Here is a 16,171-nt window from a genome sequence, read left to right on the forward strand (position 1 = left end):
GTTGTTGAGATAAAAAATATTTCTGTATTCAGTTAATAAAAAAAGAGACACACTACATTGAAATCCCTCCTGATCTTTATTATTTCCATGTTGTAGACAAATGGTTTATGGCTGTCTCTGCTGAACTCTGTAACATAAACAACGGACGGAGATGATCGACGGCTGCTGTGTATCACAGGGTACCGTTATTAATCATCGATCAAACTTCCGCAGATCAGACACACACTCACCTGTGGCGGAGAAGAGCGTGGCGGGCCGCGCCAAGTCGTTGGGGTGATGGATCGCACCGAAGAGGCTCGGGCCCGGAGGTCGACTCAGAAAGTCCGGCTTCAGGCCAAAGTCTAACTTGTGAGGGTCGACCTGCATCTGCTGCTAGAAGGCGGCAGATCGATGGAGGAAAACACATGTAAAACCCCTTTACATGACAAAGGTTGGTGACAGTCATTTATTAACTTAGTAACACACTGTGAAATCACCCAACCGTACATTTGATTCAAACACCAATGTTTGCTCCTCTTTCTCTTGTCTTTTTTTAGTGAATGACAAACAATCATAAAAGGACAGGTGTTCTCCTCACACTGTTTAGCACTAGCTTCAGCTCAGAGCAGAAGGAGTAATCAGATGAGTCCTCACCTTCACTTTCTGTTGGTGGTGGTAAATCTGCCAGGCGATGTGGACGTGCATGGCGCACCACTTCCCTGGTTTCTATGGATACAAGACAAAAACTCTCAGTAAAATGAGGACATTACTGCTACTAATTCACATAGTAAATGGGTAATTGTGTGGAAAAGTGTGGCCAATTTTTAAATATATTCAGTTGTCAATGTGTCTTGTTCAAGGTTATTAGAGCCATATTTAATGGATCTAATGCTACAGTGGCAATTATAATTTATGCAACACAACAATGATATGAAGAAAGGATACCAATCTGATAGATTTACAGTCACTAGAAGATGACTGATAGCTTTGCTTCATGTCTACATGTAAGCAAAAGCTATCAATAGCATTTTCACATTCACGCTTTGTTGTAGCATAGACCATTAGCAGAACCCTTCAAGCCAGCATTGCTGTGTGTGTGTGTGTGTGTGTGTGTGTGTGTGTGTGTGTGTGTGTGTGTGTGTGTGTGTGTGTGTGTGTGTGTGTGTGTGTGTGTGTGTGTGTGTGTGTGTGTGTGTCAGGATGCTTGAGACTGAAACACTGCAGGCGATTAGCACTCACCCTGAGAACGGGCCGAAATGGATCCGTTAGCTACAGGAGGGAATGAAAGGGGGTTGAGTTATTTTACTGTCGATCAAATCGCCTCTAATTAGTCTCAGTGTGTGGCATTCATTATAAACCAAATTAAAATGTTAGAATTTCCCTTTTTAATGAAGCATTTCACAAGTAATTAAAACATTGGTATTCTTGCGTGACCTTGTGCATATAAATAAATGAACAGACGAACAGGGCAGTACGAGCTATCCATAAAGCATATGAAGTCCTTTAAAATGGCATCATTGGTGTTGAAAGCCTTCATTTGATACCTCAAATACTTATGCAACACATCCAGAGGATCTAAAGGTCATCCCTACTTTGCAAATAGTGTGTGTGTGTGCGCTCTTACCCTGGGGTCCTTCTGTAAGAATGTGTGTGGGATGCCTCCTTGCCTTGTTGTTCCATCAAGTGGGTTAGAGGTCTAGAGAGCACAGATGGAAAACAAGAACTTCTGTAAATAACTCCTGGATTGAGTTTATTTGTGTGTGAGGGAGAGAGAAGATGGGTGCGTGGGGAGTGGGGGGCCTGTGTGTCTCACCTTGGGCTGGAAGGCGCCCTGCAGCGAGCCGAAGGGCCCGGTCGGGGGGATGACGGGCGGGAGGCCAGACATGGCCGGTGGGTAGGAGTGAAACAGCTGAGGGAGAGAAGAGGGAGATTGGTCCGTTAGGGGACAGCAGTGATGTGACACTGGCCGATGGATTTACAAAACTGCTTGGATGTAGAAAGATGCAAATGATTGTACTCATGTTTCATTTTTTTTTTAATATCTCCCTGCTCATTCTTGGTGGATTTAAATATGGAGAAAAAGGCTACTTTAATGTGAAAAATAGAACGTTGTAATGCAAGCAAAACTCCTCGTATACCAAACGTGCTCAAGGCTTCCATGAAACTATCCTGTGGAGAAACCAGTGGTGATTAACCACTCACTCACGGTAAGTTTTCTTGTCAATAAATTAACATTTAGTGGATGTAGAGAATGTTTTTCATGTCTCTGAACTTGCATCGCTTTAATCATGGATGCTGCAACAGAATTATTTAAACTCTGGTTGCCGGGATGAGTTATTATTAGAAGTGCTCGGGGAGATGTTGTGAGGTTTTAAAATGCAATTTGTTTCTCTTTGTGCGTAACGTTTTAAGATGTCAGTATGTTATAGAGCGAGGAAATGGCTTCAGGGTATTTGCTGCTATCAAAATAACACCGAGGAAATACTAAAAATCTGAAAGGAAACACTTGAAGCAAACAAAGTAACAACATTCCACTACATCTATTTGGCCCGGGGTTGGTCAGAATAAAAATGTGTGATTTCTTTCGGATATTAAAATCTTCAAGGCTGAGGTTGAAGAGAAAGTAAACCTGTGAAGGCGCACAGCGTGTGTACGGACGCCGGGCAAACATGGTAGAAGAGTGGGGTCCATTGTTTCCAATAAGTTAACTCTAGTGAGTGATGAGTAAGCCACTGCTGAAACCAGGCCAAACTAAAATATAATATTTGTCCGTATGTAGCCACTGTCTCTCTCTGCTAATGTCTGTGCCAATTTTTATAGCGTTAAAGCTCGTGCTCCGAGATCGAGGAATCCAGAACGCCTTCATTAAGCGCAACACATGTCGGGGCCGAAGGGTGAGACGCTTACGGCTCGGATGCTTACAGTGTTCTTTAAGAGGTCTTGATGAAAAGCGCACATACACATGGGGTGAAATGGCATAGAGGGCAAGCAGCACTGTAAGCAGTAGGGAAACTCACGCTGTGTCTGTAGAAGGGGTCCACTTTAGTTGGGTATTTTTCAAACTGTAGGAGAGATAAAAACGCGCTTAAGCACAACGCTGCAGAGAAAACACGATAACACTATAACAGTGTTGACCTTTCATTCACTTCAGGTCAACACAAAATGCATCACATTGTATTTTAGGACTAAAAACATGCTTACAGATTGACATTATGATTCAAGATCTAAAATGCCAACTGACATACAAAGTTTTACAGCTTTTCCAAACAAATCCGTCTTCATCTTGCCCTTTTCCTGATCACGTGACGACCTTTTTGTGGGTTCGGTGTGTCATTTGGTCTCCCTTTAGTGGTGCAGCAAAGTCTCAGGGCGAACATTTCCCCAGTCAAGACTAAACACTGCCGCCATAAAGAGCCGTTTTATGGCCTCATTAGCTGTCAGAGGCCTCGCTATGCTGCCTTTGAGGTATCATCAGAGCCAAGAGAACCCTCGGTGGGCCAGACTGTTACGAATGTGTGCGTTTTAGGTCTAGCCGCCATTGCCTGTGGTCTTTCCCAACATGCAGTGGGGCTCTTAATGAAAAACATTTGCCAGTAATGAAAACCCCCAAACAGAACCAAAATGATGTCATTAAATTCAGAATGAATTAAGTGTACTATGCTCTGAAAGCTGGCTCAGAGGTTAACATTCTTCAGGCAAGTTATTGCCAATTTAGAAAATAGCGGTGACTCAAGTCTGGAGTGGTAGAGAACGCCAGAGAAAACACTAGAAAGGCTTTCCGGGAAACTCGAGGCATGATTATAGTGCGGACTGACACACATGGTCATCGTCCGAAGGCACCCACAGGAACCCTCAGGCTGAAGCGTGCCGCTCACACACGTGCTCAACTGTGTCAAATCTTCACTCTCAAAACCACGAGGTTCAGCTCCCCACACGTACACATGGAGAACTTTTTAAAAGCTGACATGTGAAAACATTTGACCCTCTCCAGCCCCTCCAGCCCAAAACGTGTGTGTTCTACTTATCCTCACATTTCTGGCAGGGGTACGCACCATGGGCGGTGCCGGGGTGGGCATGATGGCGTGGGGGAAGGGCGTAAAGGTGTGCTGATGGGTGTGCTGGTGGGTGTGTTGGTGCTGATGCTGGTGCTGGTGCTGATGCTGATGCTGGTGCTGGTGGAACTCTGTGCGCAGGTAGGGCGGGGGGCCCAGCGAGGCGCCACGGTCGGCGTTTTGGGAGGCCAGGAAACGAGTGTTGAGCTCCTGGCGCAAAAGGTCTTGCTCTGGAGAAGGAGGGAGAGGGAGAGAGAGAGAGGGCGGTTTAAGTTAACCAATGAAACAAAAACACTTAATATCACTTCTTATGTAAGAGGTCTATAAATACAGTGAAATTAGGGCAGCTGGTTCCCCTCAGAGACGCATTGGAAGGCCCCAATGTAAGGGGCTAAACCTGTCGTCTCCAATGGAAGCCATGTCAAAGTTCTCAATAAAGGGAACCTTGACTTGATTATCAGCATCTCATTGTAAATGTAAGCGAGGCGAAGTGTAACTGCTGAAAATTTCCAATGCTGTGATTTGATAGACTACATGTCCTCGGAGACGACAACATCTGTTGTTCTAATAACCTCTGAGAGAGAGAGAGAGGATTTCATGTGATTGCTGGCTTTTCTTCTAAATTCAACAAAACGTGCCTTGAGAGCTTAATTCTGCTCCAGGGTAACCTTATCCGTCCTTTTCCACAGTGACTTACTACAATATGTTCTCTGCATTTATTTGAAGATTTATTGGGCTGGGGGTTCGGGTGGAATTTTTCTCTTTATAAAAATGTCATTAGTTTGTTTTGAACGAAATCCAGCGTGCTCTGTTCCGTATTGACCAAATTGATTTTCTTCGCAGATGAATGCTGTCCACGGTCGAAGTGGGAGTTCTAGGAACATTGCTAGAGGTGAGCCCCCCCCCTCACTGACCCTGACATTTAGCTTGTGGAAATGCGCACGGGGTCTGTAACGGTAGTGTGGCCTGAGCTGCTGGTGGGTATCAGTGGCGTGTAGAGAGTCCATCAATCACAGCATGACTGAAAGAGTGTGAGCCGTCCATACGGCCACAGACCGCTGGCATGGAGAACATTTGGACTATCTTGGACTCGGTTGCTTATTTCTTTAAATAATTACCAGGGTGACATCCTGTGGCCCCGCATCTCAAATGCTGCCGAAATGTGCTGCTCTCATATGTCCCCACCGCCCCGGCAAACGGATGCAAACACATGGCTAAAATAAGAGTCTGCTGTGTGTTCTTTATTGCCAGCTGCGTGTGCAATCCCCCGCCACATCGCTTGGGGGCAATGTGGGGATGTGTTGTTTACCTGAGTAGGCGCTCCCAGCAGCAGGATGTCCGGGTACTGGCAGGGCGTTCGACGTAAGTGGTGGTGGTGGAGGCAAGGCCGCTGGAGGAGCGAACATATTGGGGTGATGTGGGTGCGGCGAGGACTGCAAGGCAGGGGGGAAGCTGTGGGGGGTGCTCTGGTTAGCCGCCAAGGGCAGCGGGAAGGCGGGGGCTGCTGCCGCTGGAGGAGGTGGGTGGTGGGGAGGGTGCAAAGAGGGAGCAGGGGGCCCGTGGGGCTTCGAGCCCGGGGTGCTGCTCCTGCTGCTGTAAAGAGAAAGGTGAGAAGGAGCCGGGTCAAGTCAGGTGTGATCAGTCAAAATGAACACTTGTTCCTCTGCATCCCCTCGTCTCCATCTGCTACGACGCTCAATTCCCCGCACAGTGTTTTCACACTTCGACTGTCACCCATTTACAAACGCCTCCCTCCCTCTCCCTTGCGCTTCACAGTATCCAGGGCAAACATGATCCGCGAAAACACCACGTTCACAACGTAACAGCAAGCATAACAGAATGTGCATGTCTTTGAACGGTTCCTCCAGAGCCAGGTAGGAAACACGTGCATCGGAAATGGGATGAGAGTGAGGGAGGACGTGTGTGCATGTGTAAGCAAACAGTCTTTTGTGGTGTGTGTTTTTCCCTGGGGGCAGCCACACTGCTCGCGTTTCCACAGCTCTGTGCGCCAAAGCCTAAAAGCTCCTTTGCAGTGGCCGCTCTCCGCTGTGGGCCCCCGGCCGTGATTATTCACACTGGGTGCCAGGCCCTGTTGGCAGCCTGGCAGGCCAGAGCCAAGTCTTCAGAGTCTGCAAGGCAGAGCTGCTGTTGGGACTGAGTGGATTCTGAAGCAGCAATCCTGGAGTCTTAACTGAATGGGGAGGACTTCATCGGGCCTCTCAACAGGCTGACAACAGCTCTTCTGTTGTTCTTTCTAATAATAATAGTGATCATGGATTATTTTTAACATGTGCCATACCGCTGAGGATTCTTTGAAACTATTCGCAAAGTGTTTATTTCACCGTGACGAATATCACCTCTTGTAGCCCACTTCTCATGCGGATGTCGAGGGGGGGTGTAATACGGCCCTTTTATTCCGTTGTTAACAATCAGTGCTACGGTTTGGCTGAGAACTCAAGCTCTCCTTGATATCAGCTTACAGACCGATCGGGCATCATGCGGACTTTCAGCTCACCAGATATTTTAGTATTTATGGGAATATGGAGGCGCAGCACATGAGGACATGAGAGACGTGAGGGTTGAGCCGATGTGTTATTAGCCTCACCTGTGACCGTTGAGACTGAGGCCGTTGTAGGCGGAAAGGGGCCGGGGGTGGCAGCGTGATGGGGGCCGGTGGGGCCCGGCCTGGCTGGGGTGCTGCTGGTGAGGGTGATGGGTGGGGGGGGCAGGCGACTGCGGGTTTGGGTGGAGGCTGGGCGTTGGCGGAGGCCTGAGGTGCGACTGCGGTTCGGGCTGGTGCTGTGGCCGGGGAGGGGGGGGCGGTGAGGGCTCTTGGCCCTGGGTGAGCGGCAGGGCTGCGGGCGTCCGAGGCCTAGGGAGAGCCTCTGAGCGGGGGGGCAGGTTTGCGGAGGCCAGAACCTGGGTAGGACCGTTTCTCTGGGTCCGTTTTGGCAACGGGGGCCGGGGGACGGACGGATGGTGGTGAGCTTGGGGGGGCAGAGGCGGCCTGTGGGGGCTGGATGCGGGGGATTGGGGGTCCCTGCAGGTCTCCTGGCTCCTCTCCTGACTGCGCTCTAGGCCCGACACCTGGAGGAGGCCTGGCCCGTGAGGCTCCTGGCTGCCATTGGTGGAGAGCACATGGATGCCAAAATCTGGAACTGGGTACAACAGAAAGAGAAAAACGTCACTTTCAAAGCTGGTGCTCCGTTCAAACGTGCAATTTTACTGGATTAGAAGCTTCTGACATCCAACAGCATTGTGAGCAAACACCAAGCAGAGATGCTCAGTTCTGTGTGCATCCCCAGCTCTCACATAGGTTGTGTGTGTGGTTATAACTGCTATCTCTACTGCAGTGCTTAGTGTTGAGCTGACAAAGTGACACACATCTTTTCCTACTGACACACCCTTCTGGGGGTTGCAGCTGTGCCAGCACAAGCGCCAATTCCTGAGTCCTTTCATGCAGCCTTTAACATCGTCCCTGGGGACAAATTACACAGCTGAAATCTGTGTTTCTTGTTCAGGCTGAATCAGTTTTTATCGTACACAAAACAAAGTCGCCTTCTTTTCAAGGTTGTAGCTTCATCATCTTTTTTTTTTTTTTTTCCTCGCTGGATGAAAGAGCTTCAATTTGCTGGACAAATTAAATGTATTCTGGTCCAATTTGTTTGTAAGGGATTTCAGCACATACCTGCTACCGACTGGAACAGCTGTGGTCTATTGCAGTGGTCCCCAACCACCGGGCCGCACCACAGAAAGCTTATATATTTTTTTTCCAGAAATTTTGAAAATTTACCGGATTTTCTCCTAATTATGTGCGCTCGTCCCTCTGACAGATTCCCCACGCGTCACCAGGCGTTTTCCTTCACGTTTACAATTGGTCTCTCACCGTGCACGGCAGTTTCGCCCACCAGCGAACACAGAGCGCGCGACTACTACACCCCCCCCGTCGGACCTTCTCGACCGGTCCGCAAAATATTGTCTGACATGAAAACGGTCCGTGAGGTAAAAAAGGTTGGGGGCCACTGGTCTATTGGGTTTAGAAGCAGACTGACTCGTTCACCCTGCATGTAGGTTCACATGGACCTTTGCATAGTAGCAGATACTTCATAACCGACTTTCTTCTTAGCACAAGAACTCACTTTATCTGAACAAAACCTACACAGAAATTCTAAAATAATATTCATCTATTGTAACACTGGGGACAAAAGGCTTGAGAGTGATGGCTGCTATATGATGTTGCACGGCGAGGTGCATTTATCTTATTGTCTGACAAGGGGAAGATTCATTTTATGGTCTTTTGGTAAATAGCAAAAACAGCAATTATTTACCATTAGAGGCCCCGTTAGGAACAAACTGTGAACGAATCCACCGAATGAATAAAAACAACGAAAAAAATGTTGAAGTCGCACGGAACAATAGCTAATACGCTCCATCCAGGGTCTTTCTCCGCAGGGACCTTCGCCTACAGAACAAAGTGCTCAGACATCAGCAGTCGGCTTGGCTGCTCCAGAGGGAAAGAGGCTCATGGGGGATGACAGTGCATACATAAACTGTAATTAACTTTCTCGCAGCCCCGGGGGGGTTCAGGGCCAGGAGCGAGGGCTCCTCCCCCCCCACACAGGGAAGCCAGTTAAACCCTTTACCTGCCAAAGAAGTGTAGATGGGAACTGGTTATTCTGTATGCACTGGAGAGGTGCCGCCTGTCACATGATTCCCTGCGGACCGACCCCACCGGGAGCGAGCTGAGCCAACGGGGCCCTGCCAGAACCTTTCCTCATTAGCATTACAATGCAAAGCGAGGTATTAGCAATCCCCCCGTGCATGTGATATTGTAGTTTAGGGTCATGCGAGGTCATTCCTGCCGCAAAATCACAATCAATATCTACGACAACAGCTTCTGAGTCCTGGCCTGTGTGGGAGAGCTTACAGGGACATCTGCCAGGCTGTCAGGAGACAAAAGCTTTCCTTTGCCAGGTTGAAGTGATTTCATAATCGGCTCCGTTAGCCGACTTTGGACGAGCATAAACATCAGAGGTTCCTTCGTGATGCAGAGAGGCGTCAGTTTCACAGCGGTAATATTTACGCATTTTTTCCGACAAAAGTTCTTAAATCTGATCCGTTCTCTCGTAAACATTCTTTGTTTTAAAAATGGCGGTATCGGGCTATGAAAGCGGAAATGTGAGACTCCGTAAAGGATGTAGTTGGCAGACCAATCGCAGCCTTGTGCGCTGCGGGAGGCTTGCGTTGAAAGCGACGCAAGCCGAGAAAAATGGGTCGACGCACGCAAGGACGCAAGGAGGTGTGAAAAGCGACGCAAGGGGGGCTTGCGTCTGCGTCGCTCTGAAAACACAGAAGCATAAACTAGGCTTTTCGGGGAAACCATTTCTCTCCTTCGGTGGTCTGCAAATAAAACACATCCCTGAGCAGGAAAACCCTTAAATCCATCCCCCTCACCCATGTCAATCTTCTCCACTCACAAGTGCTATAGCGGGTCAGGAGAGACTGCTGCTCGTAAACAGCTTCGCCCCCAGCCGACATGAGAGGGGAAATTCCCACTTCTCAAATCTCCCGCTGCACCTCTCAGTCCCTGAGGTCCACGGCTTGTTGTTGAGAATGTGCTAACACGCAAAAAAGGGTGTCTATTCTGGTCATAATGAAGACTCCAGGGCCGAGAGGAGCCGGGAAGGAGACAAGAGGAGTGTATACGCCAGCGTCCCTCCCGCGAGGGTTAATTTGCCAGTCTTAAGCGCAATCCCCGCCTGGGTTACTCAGAACGCACAGCCCGGCTGTTCCTCAACGTTTCAGTAGTATTGCGGCTTCTAACTAGTGCACGATTCTCGCTGGAGCATTGCAGCCAGAATGAGGCCCTCGCCGGTTAGGAGGAGGACGGATTTAAGGGGTGAAGGGGGTACAGGAGGGCTTTGCGAAGGTCAGCTGTGTGTTTGTGTGAATGTGCAGGAAAGCCATTCATTAAGGCTGGACGTCAGGGGACCCAGCCAGGGGCTTAGGGGGATAACTCATTATGTTGGGCTGAGCCATCTCCTTCTGTTCACACATGTGGTTGAAGATACACTGCAGCACGTAATCAACAGACTGAAATATCTAGTATGATGTGATAAAGTTAAAAATAACAATATGAGGAATTCGGATGACAAAATGTGAGAGAACACTGCCTACAGACACGCTTGGTATGCAGGCTGTACTCGGTTTCACTTCACCTTTGTCCTTACTGTCCTGCAGTGGCCCACAGCTCATTAGCGCCATGCAGCTGTTTTTACCGTTTGTATGTGTTGCTTCTCACAGCCTGAGCCTGTAAGGTTAAGAGCACTGTGGTTGGTTAATGGTCCTTTCGATTAGTACAGCGCGAGACAAATGGCTCAAATCTTCACACTTCCCCACAGAGGGAGAGGAGGTCTGTTTTTGTGAGATGCAGAACATTAGGAAGTTTAATATGGTGTTAGGTCATTACCGCGGAACACAAGGGGAATTAATTAGCATAATATGTTTAATTGTATTCCCTGGATAAAGCCATGCCCCATATAAATGATTAACAACCAACCGCCAAGAACATCATCTAGCAGGCAGGCGCTTGCCCTTTTTAAATATGCATTAGCGACCAACTTGCGCCAAAACCACTTTGCTAATCTCTCTCTCTCATGTGTGTGGGTGGATATTATACCAACTGGGCCATTAAGACCTGTGTAACATCCCAAGCCTCCGCCCCTCGCCATCGCATCCCTCCCAAAATAGTGCTTCTATGGCGTTCTAAGCCCTCGCACTCATTCGTGGTATTTCATCCGGGCAGTGGCTGCGTAGCTTCAATCACGCAAAACCAACAACCTAACACATAGCAGGAGCCACCAGACTGATCGCTGAGCCGAGGCTGCTGTGTGCGTGCCAGGTTTGTGAGCTCTGAAACACACCGAGGCCAGAGCCTCAGAGGCGAGGCCGCTGTCTGGCCAAACTACCAGCAAACAGCGCTAATTGAAGCCAGAAAAATGCCTAGCAGCTGGAGTAGTAGCAGCTTTCTCACTTTATTCACCTTTTTGATGAGAAACACTGCATGGTTTTCAAATCCTTTACTGGATCCGGCTAAAGTAACCACAGCTGTCAGACAATGTCATAAATTACAGTATACACATTTGATAGGATGGAAAAAAAAATCAAGAACAAGATGACAATTTAATGTTTGTTATGTACCACACACAACACATCCGTGCCCGTGAACTAAGGAGACAACTGTAGCAAAGGCAGAAACAGATAATGCCGGGGGGGCGGGGAGGGCTCTGTAGTGTGGACTCAGGGGCATGCACCTATGATGTAATGGCAGGTAACCTCTGCAGAGCTGTGCAGTGTCATGCAGCCTTCATCTGGTGGCGAGAGACACACGGGATGAGCAACACCACCCATGTAGTCTACGGCCAGGGGCTTGTGAGACTGTTCTTATACTCAACTGTGCTTTGTTTAAAAAGCTAATGTTGATGCTGATCCATAGCAGGTGGACTATCATCTATCATTCATCATTTAGCTCTGAACACAAAGGAGAGCTGATGCTGATGAGAAGGTCATGGAGGTATTTGGTTACACACAATTCGCAACAATGGTGCAAGTAATTAGAAATGGGAACATGGGATGCTAGATGAAAAGTCAAACATGAGGTAATTCTGAGGGAAACATGAACAGCTAGACCAGGTGTGCCCAATAGGTGGATCTAAAGGAACCCAGGCTGACTCCAGTAAGGTAATGACTAATGACTAAGAATGTGCGGGATGCTCGTGACTGACCCTCCTTCTGACAGTATTCCTCATATCGACTCGTAATGTTGTTGGTCACCACTAATATTTACCGGCCAGTCTCTTTCAACTTAAACTTATTCACTGTCACCTTTGCAAGTCTTTTTCTCCATCTCCATCTGGCATTCTCTATCTCGCTCCGAGTTGTGCGGCAGTAAGCAGAATCAAGCCCAAACCACTGACGGATCACATCGCTCCTCCAGCGGCAATGGTTTTACCACACTGGTGCAGAAGGAATGCATTTGCAGAAATTTGCTGGTGAATCACAACAAAGTGATTTATTTTGTCCTGACGTGTGGGCCGGTGGCGCTGCACTCGCAGCAGGTAAACAATGGTGAGGTTGCTTGGAGGAGGGACTTTTCTTCCTCCGGCCTATTTTATCCTCTTTCCTCCGCACACATCATCACCCAGCCTCCCCTCAGAAAACGGAAAAACAAACACCGGGAGACGGAGTGTTTGTTCAAGTTTAATCAATTAAAGACCACACTGTGCTGAGCGAGGATTTGCGGCCCTCATTTGAAATGCCATCTTGCATTGGTACGTCTTGGTAAACATTAATTACAATCAGGATAAAGCTACTTGGTGGGCTTTCAGAAGCTGGGGGACTAACATCTCCCTCCAACATTTTCACTGTCCCCAATTATGCAGAATGTTTTTCAAGACAATTTGCCTCAGGGCTTAGTCTGGAAACCATTTCGTCCCAGACAAAAAAAAGAAAGAAGGAAAACACCACGAACTTGGTCGTCGTCCATCTCCATATTTTTCTGACAACTAAATTAGAGTCAAATTGATCAGCAAGCGTTGACAATGGTTCTGACCTCAGGAGTTGTTTAGACAGCATATCCTGTCCTCGGTGAGGGACCAGACCGTTTATTTGTTCTCTATGGAGCCTGCAGTCGCATTAATGGCAGACATCTTTAACAGATCTTCCTCCCACACAGGAGAGAACAATAAACACGCTCACAGAAGACCCATCAAGCCAACACATAACACGTTTGTGTCTTTACAGCAACTTGCCAGATTTTCAGGCTGACCAACACACTGTAATGGAGTTAATATAGTAACTACCTGCAGTGCATTCTCTCTCTGGGAAATCGATGGTAAACCCTGGAATTGGATGACATCTGAGCTCTACTCCAACATCTGTGCAATAGGAAGGTTCTTTGAGAGCCCAGATCTTCTCTGGTGCCCAAAGTGGAGACAACCCATTTGCAGAAACTTTACATAACTTTCACAAGTGGTGAGACATGCACTGATAATAAGTTCTCAAAGAAGTTAAAATCTTGTGTGGGTAACCTCAGCAGGGGAAGCTTTCTCCCTGATCCGCCCTGAACGCCTCCAGAATCTCCAGTCTATTAGCTCTTTATCATTCCCTTCTTCAGACCTGATGACTTTAACAGCATCAGCTGCTCTAAGAGCAGTAACAGTGATACCCTCCCGTGTCCCCGGAGTGTCAGAGCACCTCACAGCAATGAGTTCACAGCTCACAGGCATGCGTGTTGGACATGCCCCAGATGGGAGCTGAGGGCGCTGAGGCCTGACAATGATGGACGCTCCGTCATGTCAGCAGCTCTCTAAAGCTAAAGCCCAGAGGGGTGTTGGGTTACACAGTCTGGACATGCTGCCGGGTGGAGGGTCTGGAGCTGTTTTATTAGTGCTAGACTCCCGGGGGCAGCCGGGGAACGGGAGAGGGAAGCCAAACAGAAATAAAGACCGGGTTGAGGGGTTAGGTGAGCGGGCCAAACTATTCTGGCTGCGAGAGCGTGACATGTGTAGTCTTTCGGTGAGAACACCACAGCGTACTGGTATCCCCTCACAGTAACACAAACCCTCGCTTTAACAAGCGGTCATTGAGCAAAAGGCCAAACGCAGGTGGGAGGCGGGTGAAGAGAGCCGTTAAGCCGCCACTTTTAACATCCATATTTCATGCCGGTCTCATTTGGTCGATTCATTTTGTATAACAAGCTGTTAAGTCAAAGCAAGTGCGTAGGTAAATATAAATAGTTTATGTATATGCTGTGATGTCAACGTGTTCGCAGCTAACCGAGCCATAAACCCCTGACTCCTCTCTTGAGAGGAGACGTGATCCTCCGTGAAATGGTAGCAATCGGGGGGTAATTGGGCTGGGTAAGCCACGGAATGTTCCAAGCTCTTCTGACAGATGCGACGCCATAGAGGAGCAGCTGCCAGACCGCTGGGAACAAGCACTTATACATGTTTACACTACAGCTCAGGGCGCTTCCTACCTTCGCTAGCATCCATCCGTGCTCCATTCATACCCTGTCTGGTAGAGTCAATGTGCACCGTCTCCTCTCTCTCGTCATAATGAAGCCATTTACCAGCGGCGATCTGCGGTGACAACGCTCTACCACCCACGAAGGCTCTGATTACACCTGCTCCTCTTATGGCTCTTTACTGGTTTGCTCTCACCCCACCAGCATGTGGAAAATCTGCTGCCTTCGACAGCTCCTGCCTAAATGCTTGGACACCTTCCACCTAAAACTCCCCACACCCCCTTAAAAAAGAAGGCGCCCTCACCACCTTTGCACAGTGGCAGCAGGGTGTCCTGTTTCCAGGGGACTAATCTTAATATATCCCTGAGGGTGTGAGCTCAGGCTGGAGGGACCGTAATGGAAGAAGAGTTGAGTCGGGGCCTCGATGACGGGCACGCTGGCACAGGTGAACCGGAGGGGGGGGGTTGGGAAACTGTTCCAGACTTCTCCTGCCGAGGGCAGCCCTCGGGGGGGACTCTCTCTGGCCGTGGCTGACAGATCCTTTGCGGGTTTGGCTGTCATGCCCAGGCTTATTGAGGCTTTTAAATAACACCAGCGTGTAATGAGGATCCATCCGGTGCACAGCAATTGGTCAGTGCGCACCATCACAGTGGTGTAAATCTACGCCGAGAGACTAAGGCAGCTGTGGAGCCGTGTGTGTAAGCCAGCCGACGGGGCTTCTCCCAGGGCCTGATGTCTTAACTAGTGACGAGTGACAAACGGTAGGTGTTGGTCCTTTGTGTGCAGGTTGTCCCCCCCAGAGAGACTGTCAGATGTTCCATGAATGGTCTGGGAAGTGAGACGCTTGCTGACATGTGAAGCCACAGTGGAACTCTCATCAGCCGCTGCCCCGTGTCACCCCTTTGCCCAGATAAATCACATTAAACCAGAGTCTTTGATAATACATACAAAGTATGTGCCTCTTCAGTGGTTGTTCTCCCTCTCCTCTAAATCGTACAGAAGTGTCCAAATTGTTGGACACGGTAGTATTGGTAGTATGGTAGTATTCAGATCTTGCAAAGTACAGTTATTTAGAAATGAAAATCCCTCATTCTAATTCTGCCAAAAGCTATTGACTCCCATTTGTCAATAAAAACTTGAAATGATCTGACTCGAGACTGAAATGTATTGGTTACCATTCAACATTGACTCATGCTGCTGGCCCACACAGCCTTACATCCTGCAGTGCCACATACACCCGCCCATCAGAGGCAATGTAATAACTACAATATGCAGGCACCTTTTCGCTCTCTTTGGAATGTTAAATAAACTAAACTTGAATCAAGAACCCAGAAGAAAAATAAATTAGCCAGAGACCAACAATCAGCATGTCACAATACTGAACGTATTCCAAACACACTGGCTCACGCTGCCACACGTGTTTCCTGTCAGTCACTGTGGCAGCTCACAGGAACAATAGAGAATCACCTGTCGGGCCAACAGACTTCAAACAGACGTGCTTAAATCTCAGTTACAACCACATGCTCATAAAAACTCAAACCCACTCATAAACACCTTGTTGCACAATAACACACACACACACACACACACACAGAAACGTTACCAGTCAACAGGTCCAATGCCACCCTGGTTAAGATGCATGCTGCACTGTATGTCAGTGGAGGCCTGAACTCCATGAAATTGGTCAGCTAAGCAGACTGAACCAAACCAGCCCAAAAAGGAGTTTGGGGGGGGGGGTCTGTTAATTGTACAGCTGGCTCCTGTAAGGTGCTAAACAACCGTTGCTCTATCCTTCTTTTGTCTCTCCAATTGCACCCAGGGGAGTTGATGCCCGGCTCACCTATTGTGGCAACTGTCGAAAAAGCTATTTTTCTGTCCCTGTCTTCAGCCGGGAGGCACGAGGTATCCGAGTAACTGGCCCGCAGCCATGCGGAGAGCGACAGCCCGAGCTGAGACACTGACACCGCGGTGATTTCACCGGGGAATAAGGCATGTAGAGCTGGAAGGAGAAATCTGTCCCCAGAGAGCCATCAGTCTGGGCCTCTTTCACTCTCCTTCAATTGGGGCCGACTGGTTTTTCACACATACACACCAGCTGCTCGCAGAGATCAGA

At 48.5% G+C, this 16,171-nt stretch overlaps 2 protein-coding genes across 13 annotated transcripts in view; one reads left to right on the forward strand and one right to left on the reverse strand.

Moving 5' to 3' along the window:
• The window catches only part of LOC120822077 (uncharacterized), a 52,780-nt gene that overhangs the window by 13,548 nt on the left and 23,061 nt on the right, over nt 1-16,171 (forward strand). Inside the window, exons 2-4 of one of the 4 annotated variants that reach the window (XR_005712622.2) lie at nt 214-430; nt 4,875-4,923; nt 14,845-15,207. Coding sequence is in view for 1 of the 4 variants with exons in the window: in XM_078106538.1 (XP_077962664.1) it covers nt 391-430; nt 2,800-2,873; nt 4,875-4,923 (163 nt within the window). In the remaining 3 variants the exon portion in view is untranslated. Of the gene's footprint in view, nt 1-213; nt 431-2,799; nt 2,874-4,874; nt 4,924-14,844; nt 15,208-16,171 lie in introns of those variants that run through there. The other 3 variants (XM_078106538.1, XR_005712620.2, XR_013468354.1) reach the window with 3 other exon arrangements.
• The window catches only part of auts2a (activator of transcription and developmental regulator AUTS2 a), a 316,878-nt gene that overhangs the window by 3,901 nt on the left and 296,806 nt on the right, over nt 1-16,171 (reverse strand). For 4 of the 9 annotated variants that reach the window (XM_078106530.1, XM_040181432.2, XM_078106529.1 and 1 more), the window contains 9 exons: nt 6,637-7,189; nt 5,341-5,624; nt 4,011-4,261; nt 2,997-3,041; nt 1,793-1,888; nt 1,604-1,675; nt 1,219-1,248; nt 634-705; nt 231-372 (listed from right to left, as the gene is read on the reverse strand). In XM_078106530.1, coding sequence (XP_077962656.1) covers nt 231-372; nt 634-705; nt 1,219-1,248; nt 1,604-1,675; nt 1,793-1,888; nt 2,997-3,041; nt 4,011-4,261; nt 5,341-5,624; nt 6,637-7,189 — 1,545 coding nt within the window. Of the gene's footprint in view, nt 1-230; nt 373-633; nt 706-1,218; nt 1,249-1,603; nt 1,676-1,792; nt 1,889-2,996; nt 3,042-4,010; nt 4,262-5,340; nt 5,625-6,636; nt 7,190-14,070; nt 14,228-16,171 lie in introns of those variants that run through there. The other 5 variants (XM_078106534.1, XM_078106531.1, XM_078106537.1 and 2 more) reach the window with 4 other exon arrangements.

Source organism: Gasterosteus aculeatus, chromosome 7 (assembly GCF_964276395.1).
Source record: "Gasterosteus aculeatus chromosome 7, fGasAcu3.hap1.1, whole genome shotgun sequence".
In the NCBI taxonomy this organism is placed as follows: Eukaryota; Metazoa; Chordata; class Actinopteri; order Perciformes; family Gasterosteidae; genus Gasterosteus; species Gasterosteus aculeatus.